The 14,657-nt window shown below is 39.0% G+C and overlaps 2 protein-coding genes across 5 annotated transcripts in view; both read left to right on the top strand.

Moving 5' to 3' along the window:
- dgkzb (diacylglycerol kinase, zeta b) overlaps nucleotides 1-6,690 on the top strand; it is a 42,616-nt gene extending 35,926 nt beyond the window's left edge. For all 3 annotated transcript variants that reach the window (XM_036576460.1, XM_036576458.1, XM_036576461.1), the window contains exons 27-33: nucleotides 2,150-2,257; nucleotides 3,692-3,726; nucleotides 4,191-4,237; nucleotides 4,347-4,467; nucleotides 4,565-4,601; nucleotides 4,906-5,005; nucleotides 5,080-6,690. In XM_036576460.1, coding sequence (XP_036432353.1) covers nucleotides 2,150-2,257; nucleotides 3,692-3,726; nucleotides 4,191-4,237; nucleotides 4,347-4,467; nucleotides 4,565-4,601; nucleotides 4,906-5,005; nucleotides 5,080-5,196 — 565 coding nt within the window. In that variant the 3' untranslated portion in view covers nucleotides 5,197-6,690. The remainder of the gene's footprint in view (nucleotides 1-2,149; nucleotides 2,258-3,691; nucleotides 3,727-4,190; nucleotides 4,238-4,346; nucleotides 4,468-4,564; nucleotides 4,602-4,905; nucleotides 5,006-5,079) is intronic.
- Nucleotides 6,691-7,549: 859 nt separating this feature from the next.
- mdkb (midkine b) lies at nucleotides 7,550-12,663 on the top strand. 2 transcript variants are annotated; one of them, XM_036576453.1, is made up of 4 exons: nucleotides 7,550-7,653; nucleotides 11,223-11,299; nucleotides 11,461-11,628; nucleotides 11,910-12,663. In XM_036576453.1, the coding sequence occupies exons 2-4, from the start codon at nucleotides 11,224-11,226 to the stop codon at nucleotides 12,104-12,106; spliced, it is 441 nt and encodes a 146-aa protein (XP_036432346.1). In that variant the 5' UTR covers nucleotides 7,550-7,653; nucleotide 11,223; the 3' UTR covers nucleotides 12,107-12,663. The 2 variants fall into 2 exon arrangements, with proteins under 2 accessions (XP_036432346.1, XP_036432345.1); XM_036576452.1 differs by having other exon boundaries at nucleotides 7,560-7,657.
- Nucleotides 12,664-14,657: the final 1,994 nt, after the last annotated feature.

Below are 14,657 nucleotides of genomic sequence, written 5' to 3'. Positions count from 1 at the left end.
AAATGAGAGTGAAAGCAACACTAGTGGTACAATTAGAATTCAGTGCATGCAACACATAAACAAAGAAAGCATAGATTTCGAATGACAGACATTATTAACAGTGTTGCTATGGTACTTCTGAATGTGAGATCAAATTCAGTCATGCAAAACGCTTTGGGGTGGTTTGTGCTTTTTTGTCAGTTTTTTAAATTGCGCTAAATTACTGTCAGTGGGGATTCCTCACTGAAAATCTGTCTGGAAAACTGCTGTCTGGTAGATCAAGTCTTGTGCTTGTTTGCTTAATAATAATAATAATAATAATAATAGATAACCTTTCATACATATAGTGAAGTTTTTAAATACAAAGTTTAAAAAAAGTAAATCAGGAACACAAATGATAAAATAACACTAAAGAGAAATAAAAGAAAGTAAAATAAAGTAGAAGGCAAATGAAGAGAGATTCAGGGACTTTCCTAGGGACTAATTTCCAGCCGAACAGTCGTTAAGTAGAAGTTATTCCTTTTTCATCAGGAAAAAAGCTAGAAAACATAATTTTAGCAGAGAATACACAGAGAAGCCGCAACAGCTAAATAATATTTCTAATTGATCAGTATTTACTGTGTTTTACACTTTGCCTTTATTACATCTTCCATTCTTTTCAAAAGACTTGATTTTAGTTTTTCAACAAAATCTGCAGGGATATTTTTCCACATCTCTAAAGTTGAGTCTCAGAATTTCTGCTTCTCGCAGTCCATTTAATCCCAAACATATTCAGTGATGTGAAAATGTGACTTGCAACTTTTCTTCTTTTTTCTAATTGTCTTTTCTCAGTAAGGGCTCCTTAACAGCTACACGTCCTTTAAGACTTATAGTGTTATTTCCTTCTCACAGTAGAAGGATGGACAGAAACACCTGTGGATTTTTGAGTGGAGCTTGATTTTCTCCTCTCTCTCAGAGATGAAAGCTTTAAGTGCTGTTTATCTGATGGTTTTAGTGGTCTACCAGCTGTTGCACGGTTGATAGGTCTCCCATTATCTTTTTATCTTTAGATCATTATTTGAATTTCAGTTTTGTAAACTTATTTATGTTTATATTTGTCTTTCTCATTCATTATGCAGTTTTATATCTAATCTTCTCAGAAATAGTTCCTGAAAACTGGATAACTTGTACTTTAAATAAAAAAAATGATGGGTAGTAGTAGCTCAGATTGATTTTACTATTAGTTTAAAAAAAAAGTAGAAACTTTCAAGACAGAAATAAAAAAAAAATGAAGTAGAACTAAATAGAAGGCAAATATAGAGGTACATTAAGAAGCTCAACTAAAAAGACATTTTCAGATGTTTCTTAAAGTGTGTACTGAACTTGGCTGCCTAATTGTGTACAGTGTTAGAAATTCAGCAGGTAGAGTCAGGAGACTGGGCCTTCAGGTTCTGAGTTTAATGTCACCAGTCCAGTGAATACATAGTCTGACATGGTTTAAGTAGAGATGCTGGGGGAGGGAGGGGAAGTAGGTGAAGTAGAAAGGATCAGAAGATCACAACTTTGGGACAACACAGCTGACACAACAAAAGGACAACATATTTTGAAGCATAGAAGAAAGCGCATGCGAAAGGACACACTTCCTCTCAAAGGTAGCGGATCAATGAGAGCTTTATTTATCAGTAGTATTAGCATTAGTAGACCAAGTTGCACAGGAATAAATTGTGCTACCTTATGTAAGAGTACTAGCTTATTTCTTTAGCCTGGACATGAACTAATGCAGGACAGTGTACATATGCAGGGTAAAGGTGGTGCATTAGCTAATGTGATGCTTTTCATTAGTTTGTTTTCTAGCCCAGTCCTTCCAAACGTATGTCACAAACAGCAGACATACATATGACCCAGTCAGGAGTGCTGTCCGTTGGCTGGTTCATTCTGCCTCTTGCCACCCAGTATAATTCTGTCTCGACACATATGGCGTCTGCCCCTCCCCTGCATAGAGTGTTTGTGTTCCCTTAATAGCTCATCACCCATCTGCCAGACCTATTTGCTCTTCCATTACTATTGTTTTGTTACTGTAAATGAAATGGCCCCACCCCCTCCATTAAATCCTCCATTATAGACACTCATTACAGAGCAGTAAAGATATCACCAGTGCCGTTAAGCTCTCTATTGTTCTCTGCTACTGCAGGGTTAATGAGGAACAGGCTGCAGGTCCGAGAAAGCGAATGTCGTGCGATGGAACCAACGCAGGAGGACAGACGGATGGAGTGCTATCTATAAATAAAGGCCTTTGCAGGTGAGAGTTTAGGTCAAAGTGTATAAACAGGAAGTGACACTCCGGCCTATATAAATGCCTGTTAATGAGAAGTGCTCAGAGAGAGTGTGCTGTTTTGACTCTAGGCACAAAGAGAAATTTGATCATGAACCAGAACACTGCAGGTTCAGGGCTGCTGCCAGAACTGAGATCGCACATTTGTTTTTTTCACTTGAAAAACAGAAAAATGTTCCGACCTGAATGCAAAAACAAATGTTAAACAAAGAAGCTTGTGCTTGAACAAATATTTTCCTTGGACTCTTTTCCCTCCATCTCCATGTTACTTGAAAGCAGAGGGTCAAACACTTTGAATTTCACTCTAGCTCCATTGCACTGCTGTACTTGTCACATATCACTGACATACAGTAATGTTCAAAGACTTGGAATCACTGTTTTCATTAATATACGACCGGTTTTGTTGCAGATCCATGCATGAAATAATTCGAATAGTATGCTACTCCTCTACAACTCAGTACATTCCAAATAATTAGAGAGAAGCTGTAGAAATGAAGACATTTTAGAAGTGTCCACTGTTCTGAACAGTGTAGGGGTAATTATTTAAAAAACATCATTCATTACAAATTGCTCATTACTTTTCTTAAGTTGTAATAGAATTACTTTGATTACATTACTGATTACTCCCTGGAAAAAGTCATCTCACTACTCATTGACTGAAAGTGCGATCTGTTTTGGTTTGGGCTCTGCGTTTTTCAGCACAGTGATCACTGTACATCAGTCTCACTTTAGTTTGATTAGATGCTTTGACAGATTGTTCAGCACTTCCTGCACTTACGCTGGCTAGTTATATTCATGTAACTCGTACAAGTAGCACACGTACATGCAAATTACATACACATGGGCACAGATAATCTATATAGAGGAAACATCATGCATAATTAATATTATTCTCTTGGGAACAAATTTTTAAAAAAATCTTATTAAGTTAGTACCTTTGTGATTACAATGATTCAAACTGTAAAATGCATTACACCACTTTGTTGTAGGAGAAAGTAATCACATTACCGTAATGTGCTACTTTGTACCACATTACCCTGAACACTGGTCCATAATGATAAACAGAGCTTGATGATTCTATAATAATTGAGCAAACTGAAGAACAGTAAGAATGAAGTTATAATAGAATTAAGATCCAGAATGAAATTTGGTGATCAGATACTTACTTTTTCCAAAAATGTGAAATATTGAAAAGAAAAAACTTCTAACAACTAACTTACAGTATTTCAATCTACATTGTATAAGTTATTACTAAATAAGACAACAATTATTAATATGATTCAAAACTTTTGAATGCTAGTGCGCACCCCCGCCCCAACACACACACACACATGCTTTGAATATTTGAAAATGAATGCTGAAGTACTGAATTCTTCCTCTATCTGCCTTCTGAACTCTTAGGTCAGATGATGCTGTCTGGAATGCAGCTGATAAAGGTATAATCACACAGTTCTGAAAATCATACAGAGATTTTAAAATGCTGTGTTTCTACAGGTGCCTGGTGGGGTCATCTCAGGCCGAATGTTCTTACAAATTACAGAACAGGTTTTTTCTATTATTCTACAATCTCTGGGTCTTTATTTGACATGTTGGTAAAGTGTAAAGAGAAATGATGCTCTTAGCCTGTAGAAACAAAGAATGACTCACAGCTCTAGTTGTAAAGTATTAAACAAATGTCTCTGGCTAGATTTTGTTTACCTTATTTGATTGCTACAGATGTCCAGTCAAACAGATCAATGACCAATTACTGTGAAGAATCACAATGTGCTTGCAAGTTCTGGGCCGTTTTGTTTCGAGTTGTAATTGCAGTGGTGGAAATATCACTTAGGAGAATACAAGGTGCTCTAAAACTAAACAGCCTTCATTTATTTATTCATTTATTCATTTCTTTTTTATATAGAGACTAAGATACTAATTGAAAGTGTGAAGTCTGGAAACTTTGAAAAGGTATGAAATTTCTTTATAAACCTAGCATAAACGTCTCTATGATTACTTGTGAGATTTTGCTGTGTTTTTGATGTGACTAAATTTTTCACTGATACCTTTATTTGTGCAGCTAGTGCAACTACACAAGGATGGGGCCAGTCTTGAAGTGTATGATGCGCTGGGCTGTACTCCACTCCATTACGCTGTAGATGTGGGCAGCAAAGAAATGGTGAAATACATCATAGAGAATGGTGTGTCACTCAGTAGTTACTCAAACTTGAATTAGTGCTGTCAGTGTGAGAAGTTCTCACTAAGTTCTTTTTTTCATTCCCATGTTATGCTGAGCAGCTCCACCAAGTATACTGGACGCAGTGGAAAAAGAGACGTAAGTAGAACAGTGTGGTCTTGAAACCGGCCCCCCAGATGGCCCACATTTTTGCTCTAACCTTATGCATTGTGAGTTAAGCTATAGTAAAGGCGTGGACCATCTGGGGGGGCCTAGAGGAATAGTTTAAAGACCACTACTCTAAAATTTGAATGTTGGATGTCGCACACTTCATGTTATAACACATGAAGATTTACTAAAGATGAACTCATGAATAAATATTTACTTATTTTGTACCTTGTTTTTCTGTTCCACTCAAGTTAAGCTGTTTTAAATTAAGGCTTGTGTTGTGTACTCTCCCCAGTGGTGAGACGGCTCTGCATAAGGCTGCATCTTTGGGCCACAGGACAATCTGTGGTTATTTGGTGGACGCGGGAGCTTCCCTCATAAAAACTGACCTACAGGTGAGACCCACAGCCTGTTCGTTTCCCCTTCTGCTTCTAGAACAGCACTAACACCATCTTTTCGCTCGCCTCAGGGTGACACTCCCAAGGCACACGCAGAGAGAGGTCAAGACTGGGAGCTGGCCGAGTATCTGGAAAACCATCAGCACCGCCAGCTGATCCAGCGGGATGACCAGGAGACAGCAGTGTAACCGACCGCCACTTCCTCTGGAAACCTTTCTCAGCATGGCTGAATGACAGCACTGGGACAGCGTGTTAGCAGAGAAAGAGCCCGTCTTTTTTCTCTCTTGATTGTAATGCCAAATCATTTATCATTTTTGACGTCCTATGTCAGAATGCATGAATGTGCTTCTCGTGCAGTTGTGTCGGGGATTGTTTTGAGCTACATGCTGCCTGCTCCTTAGGACATAATGCGCAAAACCTTTTGCACTTCAGGGCTAGAATAACTGTGTGTATGACTGTGGCTCTTTAACCTTATAAAGCAAACCGCTTAAACCTCAGAATATTTTTAAGAGAAGGGAATAAATTGAGTGAAGGAGTTTTTTTTTTCTAATGGAAGTAATCCTGCTTTTGACTTAATTTGCTCTTATAATCAAAGTATTGTATGATTGCCAGATTCAGAGATGTTGATGATCCACTTGACTTTTGTCAGTTTATTGATAAGTTTTAGTAATATTGATATGTACTTACTACTTGTAGCTTTACTTCATCTGTTAGTCACTTTGGCTGAATTGGACTTTGACAGCCATCTGCATTTAAAGCTACTTCCTTGGCTGTTGCTTTTGGGCTCTTTCTGTCTTAATTTTTTGTTGCGTTTAACAGAATTATAAGCATGCTTGTGTACATCACGTCAAGTAACAATGTTAATTACTGTCTCTCTTTTTTCTTGATTCTGATCTGGTCTCTGTACTAGCCTCTTTGAACAGATTGCTCCCTTAGAAATTCTCTAGATATATTTTGTTTTCTAGAGTTATTATAACATATAGACTATTACATATTTCCATATTATACAAGCTCGAAAGTGCTGTGGGGCCAAAATATCGGGTCGTTTTTTCTGTACGGACACCCAAAGATGGTGTGACCATTCCTGTCTGTCAAGGCCATTGAGGTATGTTGTTGTAGATGTTGAGATTGTTATTCAAACAGATTAGTAAGCAGTTGCTGTGGTGGGGTGGAGGGTTGGGGTGTAACAAAGAATAAGAAATATTAAAAATATGTCTCAAATATCTTCAGTTTTCTCAAATGTCTTGAATTTTCTCTAATGTCTTAACTTGTCCTTTTTGTGCAGAAGCTCACACTCTCATTCATTTAAAGAGTAAAATCTGACATACTTCAGCGAGTCTGTTATGCTTACACATTTTCATTGTTAGTGAATGTCCTAGAGTGCTAGATAAGATTATTTTACAAAGGACATTGACTGGTTGGGTTCTGCATTCTAATTCAGAATTTATCATTTTTTAATGCAGTTTGCCATCATTGCCATAACCTTGTTTTTTAATGTGCTGTCAGGATAGAGTTATAGTGTGCATTGTCAATGCTCTGTTTTGAGTTGCTGTGCAATTCAAGTATAGATAGTATGTCTGTATATGTATATATATCCATATACACATACAAATTTGTGAATAACTTTACCATTCCCATATCCTATCCAAGCATTTGTATCACATTATTGACTTAAATAAGCATATATATATATATATATATATATAATGAGAAAGACTTAAAGACTTTGTTAGGAATTCAGGTTTATTAGTTGTATATTTGTTGTTTGGGCTGGTTTGTTACTGTCTACTTGTAAAAAAAATTAATAAAATTCTTAAATTTCAATTTTTTTTCGTTTGATTATTGCTGTATTTATTAATTTTTTAATTATAATTTTACACCAAGCTATTCTACAGGGGGCTGAGCTTGAACCACTTGGCATAATATTTATGTTACCCAATACATAGTATATATAACATACTAATACTAGATGTATATCATCCAATAATCATAGCATGCATTGCCTCTCAACACAACAAATAGGCATAAGTGGCCTCTTTGGTAAGGTTTAATTAGCTTTTTAGCAATACATTATAGGATTGTGGCGAGATACTGCAGACGTTCATGACTGATATACAAGATTCGTATTTAATTGCCAGTGCATGCATGAATGTGCAGGCTGTCACTTCAGCGTGTATTAGAGCACATATGTCACCTGCTGCCACTAGAGAAAATACATAGAGAGAATACTGAGTTCAAACCTAAGCACTATGACAAGATCAGGCAGCTCTACACGTAAACTCTGTGTCACGTGCAGTAATGGTCTCACTGTGGGGTGCGTTTAAATGCTGTCCAGTGCGACCAGCTCAAACTAGTTCTTAGAAAAACAAAGACTAGACGAGCGGAGGCGTCGTTTTGGTTTCCCACCGCTTTTGTGGACAAGTCCCGCCCTCCTGCGCTGGGATTGGCTGGTGATTCAGTTCCACAAGCCGTGCGGACTGCTGCGGTGAGTTTGAACCCCCAGCCAATCACAGCGCATGAGGGCGGGGCTTGTCTGAAAACGGGTGGGGAAAAAAGGACGCGAAACGGAGGGGGGAGCTGTCGCTCGGAAAGCAGGACAGACTCAGATCTATCTGGCGGTGAAGGACCTCTCCCTCAGAGACAAGGCAGGTAGGATCATGCATCTGTATTATCAGACATTTGTTTATTTATTTATTTTAAATATGACCTGTTTCAATCGAAATCCTCCTGGGGCTGAACAGCATCCCCACTTCGCTTTCTTCGTGTTCAGACAGTTGTAACTGCTCGCTCTTGTTATCAGTTCCATTTACTATCTGTGGTGTAGACTTGCTCTGCCCTCTCCGTTATTCTGAGGCGTTTTCATTGTTGTGTGTGCTGGAGTTCAGAAAAGAGAGCTTATATTACATTAGATCAAATATCAGAGCAGTGGTCAGGTGTGATTAGTCAATGGCTCCTCATTGTTAAAAAGCGTTAAACTGGACTGGCAGTGGTGACAGGAATTTAGAAAAAAAAGAAGAAAAACAGCTAAATGTGTAGCTCATAGATTACTATAACAACAATGACCAAGCGTTCAAAAAAAATCCCAAAGATGTGCCACTGACAGTGACAGCGGCTTTATTGTCTGTTTCGGGGCCTTGGCTTAAGACCTTCACTGCAGCTCTGCCTTTTTGAAGTGTGCAGTGTGCGCCCTGCTCTGCTCTGCTCTGTGTGGGGGGGGCTCTCAGGGGCAGGAGGGTACTTCAGTGATGGAGATGTTGCCCTCTCGAGTGCCAGAGCAGTTGTTTGTGCCAGCTCTGCTGACCCGCTTCTTGAGCTTATTGCAGACTGGGGGGGATGATTGCCTTGCTCAGAGCCCCCGTCTGTTTTTTTTTCTTCCCATGGCATCAGCTATGGCTGTTAATGGAAATGAAGAACATAGCTGTCAAAAAGCTGCTCAGAGCCCTGCTTTAAGGAGCAGACCTCATCAAAACGTGTTCGCCTGTGAACTCTGCGCTCTGTGAGGAAGTTCTCAGAGTGTCCAGGCCTTGCATTTTCAACCAAAGGCAGGGCTCCCCGTGTCCCCTCTCTCTCTCGCCCGCTCTTCCACAGAGCTGTTTTTGTCCTCCCATGCAAATAAGCTTACATTCAGCAGGCCTGCCGGGAGACACAGCATGGGGTCTGTGTTCAGGGCTCTTTTAAAAAGGGAAGGAAAACAGGCGAGAGCTGCTTTTGTTTGGAGCCACTGAATCGGGCTCCTCTAAGGCTGGGCTGGAGACCTTTGAGCGCTTTGGCCCCTCTCTCTCTCTCTCTCTCTCTCTCTCTCTCTCTCTCTCTCTCTCTCTCTGTCTCTCTCTCTCTCTCTCTCTCTCTCTCTCTCTCTCTCTCTCTCTCTCTCTCTCTCTCTCTGACCCAGGCTGAGGAAGAAGGAAGGAAAGGGGAGGGCACCCCTGCAGAGCTTCTGCCTCTATTCCCACAAAAAGCCCCTCTCTACATTTATGAGGCGGTGAAGAATGGCAGCCGTGCTGCAGGCTGCAGCAGTGAAAGAGGGACTGCTTTTAATGGAGGGATGAGGATAATGAAAAGGAGAAGTGGTGTGTGTACGTGTGTGTGTGTGATAGCCGGGAGGACCGAGAGGGGCGAAAATAGAGAGGGGCACTTTAAATGGACCACTCAGTATAATGCTGGCTGTTAGGTTTGGAGTGAGTCAAACGCTTGTGTAGAAGATAAATCTTTATCATGAGGTCTGTTTAGGGTTTGCTTAGATCCCCCCTTTTGGCATGTTTAAATAGTGAATTTTTCTACATTTCTACATAATTCAGTGATAGAGATGTAAATAAAGTCATTCAGTGTGACTTGATATGGAATGGTTTGTTGTAGAGAAACTTACAGAATCAGATTTGTTTACAGTGGTGGAGAAACTTATCTCTAACTATCATACCCCTGCATCAGGCAGCATATAGATAATCATTTCCTGTAATAACTTACTATGATTAGGGAGCTTTCAGAGGCATTAAACTCTTCAGATATCTGGTTCCCATCACCACTCTGAACATTCTGACTCAGTACATAATCAATTTATTCATCATTATGCAGAAATTTTACACAATCTGTGAAATCATCTTTTAATGTGATGTGAAATGCCCCAGTTCAGTACAAATGCAACTGAATGTAATTCAGAAAGAGAAGCAAATGAACCACTGCTTACAGACCGGAGAGTTTTTGATCCATGTCTAGCTGAGATTAGTATTTTGTTAATGTATTATGTCTTTATAACTAGTCATGTAACAGCAGCAAAACCAAGATGGGGGCTTAAAGACGCCATTTAAAAGCCACTGAAAGATACACATCATGTCACTGGGCCTTCCTGTGCTCTAGTGCTGCTCTGATTGGCTTTTATGGCTGTTGAGTGAACTGTGTTCATGTTTACTCAAAAGATCCGCTTACATCAACAAATTGCGCTCCTGTGTGATACTGAGCTGCCTTTTACCCATTCTGTCTTTTTTTATCATTATAATTTATTGGAAGAGCCTCAAGCAACAGTATGATTAAACCGGTGGTAGGACTTAATTATTTATTAGTAATTCGTAATTATAGACTGCTATTTAATCAAGCATTACTCTTGAAGTCATGCGTCTTACTAATGCCTGCAACGTCACCCGTTCCCATGGAGTGTGCTCATAGCTAAAGATGTCACCAGGTATCAGTACTAGGCCAATATCAGCAGAAAATCCTGAATGAGATATCAAATGGAAAAAATACTGAATCTGATCCAATGCTGTAACAAATCTGTTCTGAAATAGCACACACTCACATTGTGTGATGTGATGTTAGCTGTGTGTTCCTTCCTGTGGGGTAGTAGAGTGTTTCAGTAGTTTGAGTATGATAGTCTACTTTAAGATGATCATCTACAAGCTGCAGTATGTAAGACTCTTTTGTTAAAATTGAAACAAGTAGCATTAGTCTCAGGAGACAAAGTCGCCCTGTAAAGTTGCATTAGTCTCACACTCCCATACTCCGTCAAAAAGGTTTGACTCAATGTTTAGATCACAAATGCAAAATCAACATTATACTGATGAAGATATGACCATAGATAATTCATTCACACACTCAGAAGACACATCCTCCACCAGGTTTTGGCTGAGTTTTCATTCTATACTCTTTCAACATGCTCGCAATCATCAAATTCATCTCCTTGGGGGAGGGTTCTGAAGCACAACTGTTGTTACAGAATGTTTTTCTGCACATTGCATGCAATAACACATTTCCACCAGAGAGGACTCCAAATCCCTAAAACTTAGTGTAGCTTTCCGTACTTACAAATTCCATCATTAGTATCTGAAAAGTTTAGCTGATATTGTTGATATTGGTTCCAAAGTTCTCCGGGATGCCCCCCGTCATCACATGGATGTGTTAATTTCTACCACCAGCACACTTGATTTAACATAATAAAAGATTAATTAATAAAACCAGGTACTGGACTACAAATGATACTGGGCTTTTTTTGAGGAGAGGTTTGGAAATAAACAAATACTCTTACATATATAAAATTCATTACTTATTGTGTTAATGCTATTTGTGTTTTAATATCAGTGTTTTTAGATTAATGTGGCTTTTTAAATTTAATTTTCTCAGGTGCCTTAGACTTTTGTGCAGTATTATATATTATAATGCATCTGTTTTACCGATGGCTCATGTGTATAGTTTCTCAGCGGATGATGTTGACTGCTCTTTATAGGATGAGGAGTGTATTCTCAACTACGATTGTGCTGCTGGTGGTTCTGACAATCACTGCTGAAGCCATAAAGAGAAAAGGTCAGCTTATTCTGCAGGCTTAATATATATTATGATTTTAATATTATTAGCAGTAATATAATATTTACCATACTTCCTTTGTTTATTGCTACCAATAATGTAACAGTGATGTACTTACAAATCTATACACTATATACTATTTGAAATTTATGTTGCCACAGAGAAAGGAAAGGAGGCAAAAGCAGAACCAGAATGCTCTGAGTGGAAGTTTGGGAAATGTGTGCCAAACAGCGGAGATTGTGGGGTGGGAGTTCGAGAGGCCACCTGCAATGAGCAGTCTAAGAAACACAAGTGTAAAGTGCCATGCAACTGGAAGAAGGACTTTGGTGGTAAGAGAGATGATCCTTTTTTAAAGCTTTTTCAAGGGATGACTCATATAAGTGCGATAATGCATTGATCTGAGGATCAGAATTGTGATAACTGCTTATTTTTGGAATGTTCTCATCACTTATAATCTTTAGCAATAATATTATATGACAATAAAATATGTCATATGAATTCACGTCACATTTCAGATTCCATGAATCGGTTGCATTAAATCACCATACTGACAGATCACTGAATCAGATTTACAACGACACTTTTAAACACATTTTTTATGTCTCTTTAGCTGATTGCAAGTACAAGTTTGGCCGCTGGGCAGAGTGCGACACGGCCAAAGGCACTCGGAGCAGATCCGGAACACTGAAGAAAGCTCTGTTCAACGCCGACTGCCAGACGACCATTAAGGTGTCCAAACCTTGCACTCCAAAGACGCCCAAAGCCAAGGGCCCGGAGAAGAAGGGAAAGAAAGGGAAAGAAAACTAAGTGTTGCTGGCCACCCTGCTCCCTCCAAATCCTCAATGGAACATCCCCATGAACCACTCCTTAACACTCAGTACGGTGCGTGTAGTGCTGCTGAGTGGAGGTTTATCGGCAATGAGGAAAACAAACTGTAACCCTCTCTATATTTTTTTTTCTTTTGTTGGTACAGTCGTGGTTGTTTCCATTGTTGTATTTTTAAATCATTTCTGTAGAACGTTGTTAACTTTATATTACTTCTCGATTAAAGGTGTATGTCTGCATGGACAAAAACAACACCTGATTTTTGGCCCTTGGAAAATGTATCGGCAACAATAGAAAAATGAAAAACGATTTAACACAAAAAAAAAACAGCTTCCACCACAAACAATATGTATGTATGTTACATGAAGTGAAACCTCAAATCTTTAGTATTCTTTGCAATGGTAGACCACCAACAAGTATCTATGCTTACAACATGTCTATGTTTTTAGATTTGTTATTGATGTACAATCAAAATTTCAACATCACTAACTGATTACTTCTTCAGGTCTGTGAATAAACAAGAAACGTATTTTCAATGATATCCTCTCGCTTATTTTTAAACACACACACACACACAGTATAAATTCTTAATTTAGTATAAGTTCTTTGCACTGCGCTGTAAATCCTCTGTACAAAACAGACTCACTCAATATACAATATTGGCAGCTGGCCCAGCCTCGTCTGAATGTCTAAGTAAGCCCTGCGTGAACAGCCTCTTAATGTTTTATTTATTTAGATGACAAGCTTCTGAATCTGTTCCAGTATGATTTTCTTAAGAGAGTGCTACAGAGTGTGTAGCAGCCAGAGGTATACAGAGCGGCATCTGACTGCCTAAACTGCGTCAGGAGCATAGCAGAAGCAGTAGGTCCCATTCACCACCATGATGCTGTGCAGAAACCATTCGTTACCCTCCTCTTCCTTACAGGTCTCCTGACTCTGCTTCTTGACTTCTAAAAATGCTGTCTGGAGGGTTTCTGGACCAGAGCAGAAATGAAGAAGCTGTTAACTGCATTATCCTGCTGGCTCCAACACTCATTTTCAACACCTTTAGTAATGTTCCTCTTTTATATTGTCACTGTTCAAACAAAAATTCATATCTCCAAAAAAGAACCGTTGCAGGGAAAGAAAAACAACATCATTAACTTTCAATCTAAGTTAAAGTAACAAGATTTTATTCTAAGTCATTTTGGACGATTTCTACTGTAAAGACATCTTTCTATGGCATAAAGAGCAGTAGGCATTTTCAAATTATGTTCAATTTTAAAAAATGACAAAATGGAGATACAAGTTTTAGGTCACTGCACTACCCTATCTCCAGTTTGGCACTAAGGACCGTGACATTCTGACACAACGCTCCCCAAACATTCTCATGTTGGAGGTCAAAACATCAAAACAATACACCACTACAAGCACTGCTATCAGCAATGCAGTATTTATAGTATGATAGTGTGCAGTTTTGGAGGCATCTACTGTTCGTTTGGCTTATTGGTTCTGATTCTGGAACTGTTTATGCCTCCAGAACTGCACACTACGATAGATACTACATTGCTGATTCCAGTGCAATAGGTGGTGTATTATTTTGACGTAGTAGTACTTTATTATGTGATGTTAGATGCAGCCAGTATGAATGGAAGAGAATGTTCTAAAACAGTGTGAACTGGGGACAATATTCTAGAACAGCCTAAATGGGGGGGACCATATTCTAGAACAGTCCGAATGGGTGAAAGTATTCTAGAACAGTCTGAATGGGGAACAACATTCTACTACAGTTTGAATGGAGAACAGTATTCTACAACAGTGTTCTAGAAAAGTTTGAATGGAGAATAGTATTGCAGAACCATCTGAATGGAGAAAGGTATTCTACAACAGTCTGAATGGGTGACAATATTCTAGAACACTGAATGGGGAACAGTATTCTACAACAGTCTGAATGGGAACCGTATTCTACATCAGTCTGAATGTGTAACTGTATTCTACATCAGTCTGAATGTGTGATTGTATTCTACAACAGTCTGAATGGGTGACTATTCTACAACAGTGTGAATGTATGACAGTATTCTACAACAGTCTGAATGGGTGACTATTCTACAACAGTCTGAATGGGTGACTATTCTACAACAGTCTGAATGGGTGACTATTCTACAACAGTCTGAATGTATAACTATACTACAACAGTTTGAATGAGTGACAGTATTCTACAACAGCATGCATGTATGACTATTCCACAACAGTGTGAATGTGCGACTGTATTCTGCAATAATCTGAATGTATGACCGTATCCTTCAACAGTCTGAAGGGGTGACAGGATTCCACAACAGTCTGAAGGGGTGACAGGATTCTAGAAGAGTCTGAATGGGGAACATTTTTCTGCAACAGTGTGAATGGAGAACAGTATTCTAGAACGGTCTGAATGGGGAGAAAATTCCAGAGACTAAACAGTCTCACATGAACCAAACTTCTGGGTTTGTTGGTGTCTGCTGGAGAATGTTGTGTCTGCCTGCTCTAGCTTTGTAAGAGAAGCAGTACTTTTTTT

The sequence above is a fragment of the Colossoma macropomum genome, unplaced genomic scaffold, assembly GCF_904425465.1.
Source record: "Colossoma macropomum unplaced genomic scaffold, Colossoma_macropomum, whole genome shotgun sequence".
In the NCBI taxonomy this organism is placed as follows: domain Eukaryota; kingdom Metazoa; phylum Chordata; class Actinopteri; order Characiformes; family Serrasalmidae; genus Colossoma; species Colossoma macropomum.
This window is presented reverse-complemented; position numbering and strand designations above follow the sequence as displayed.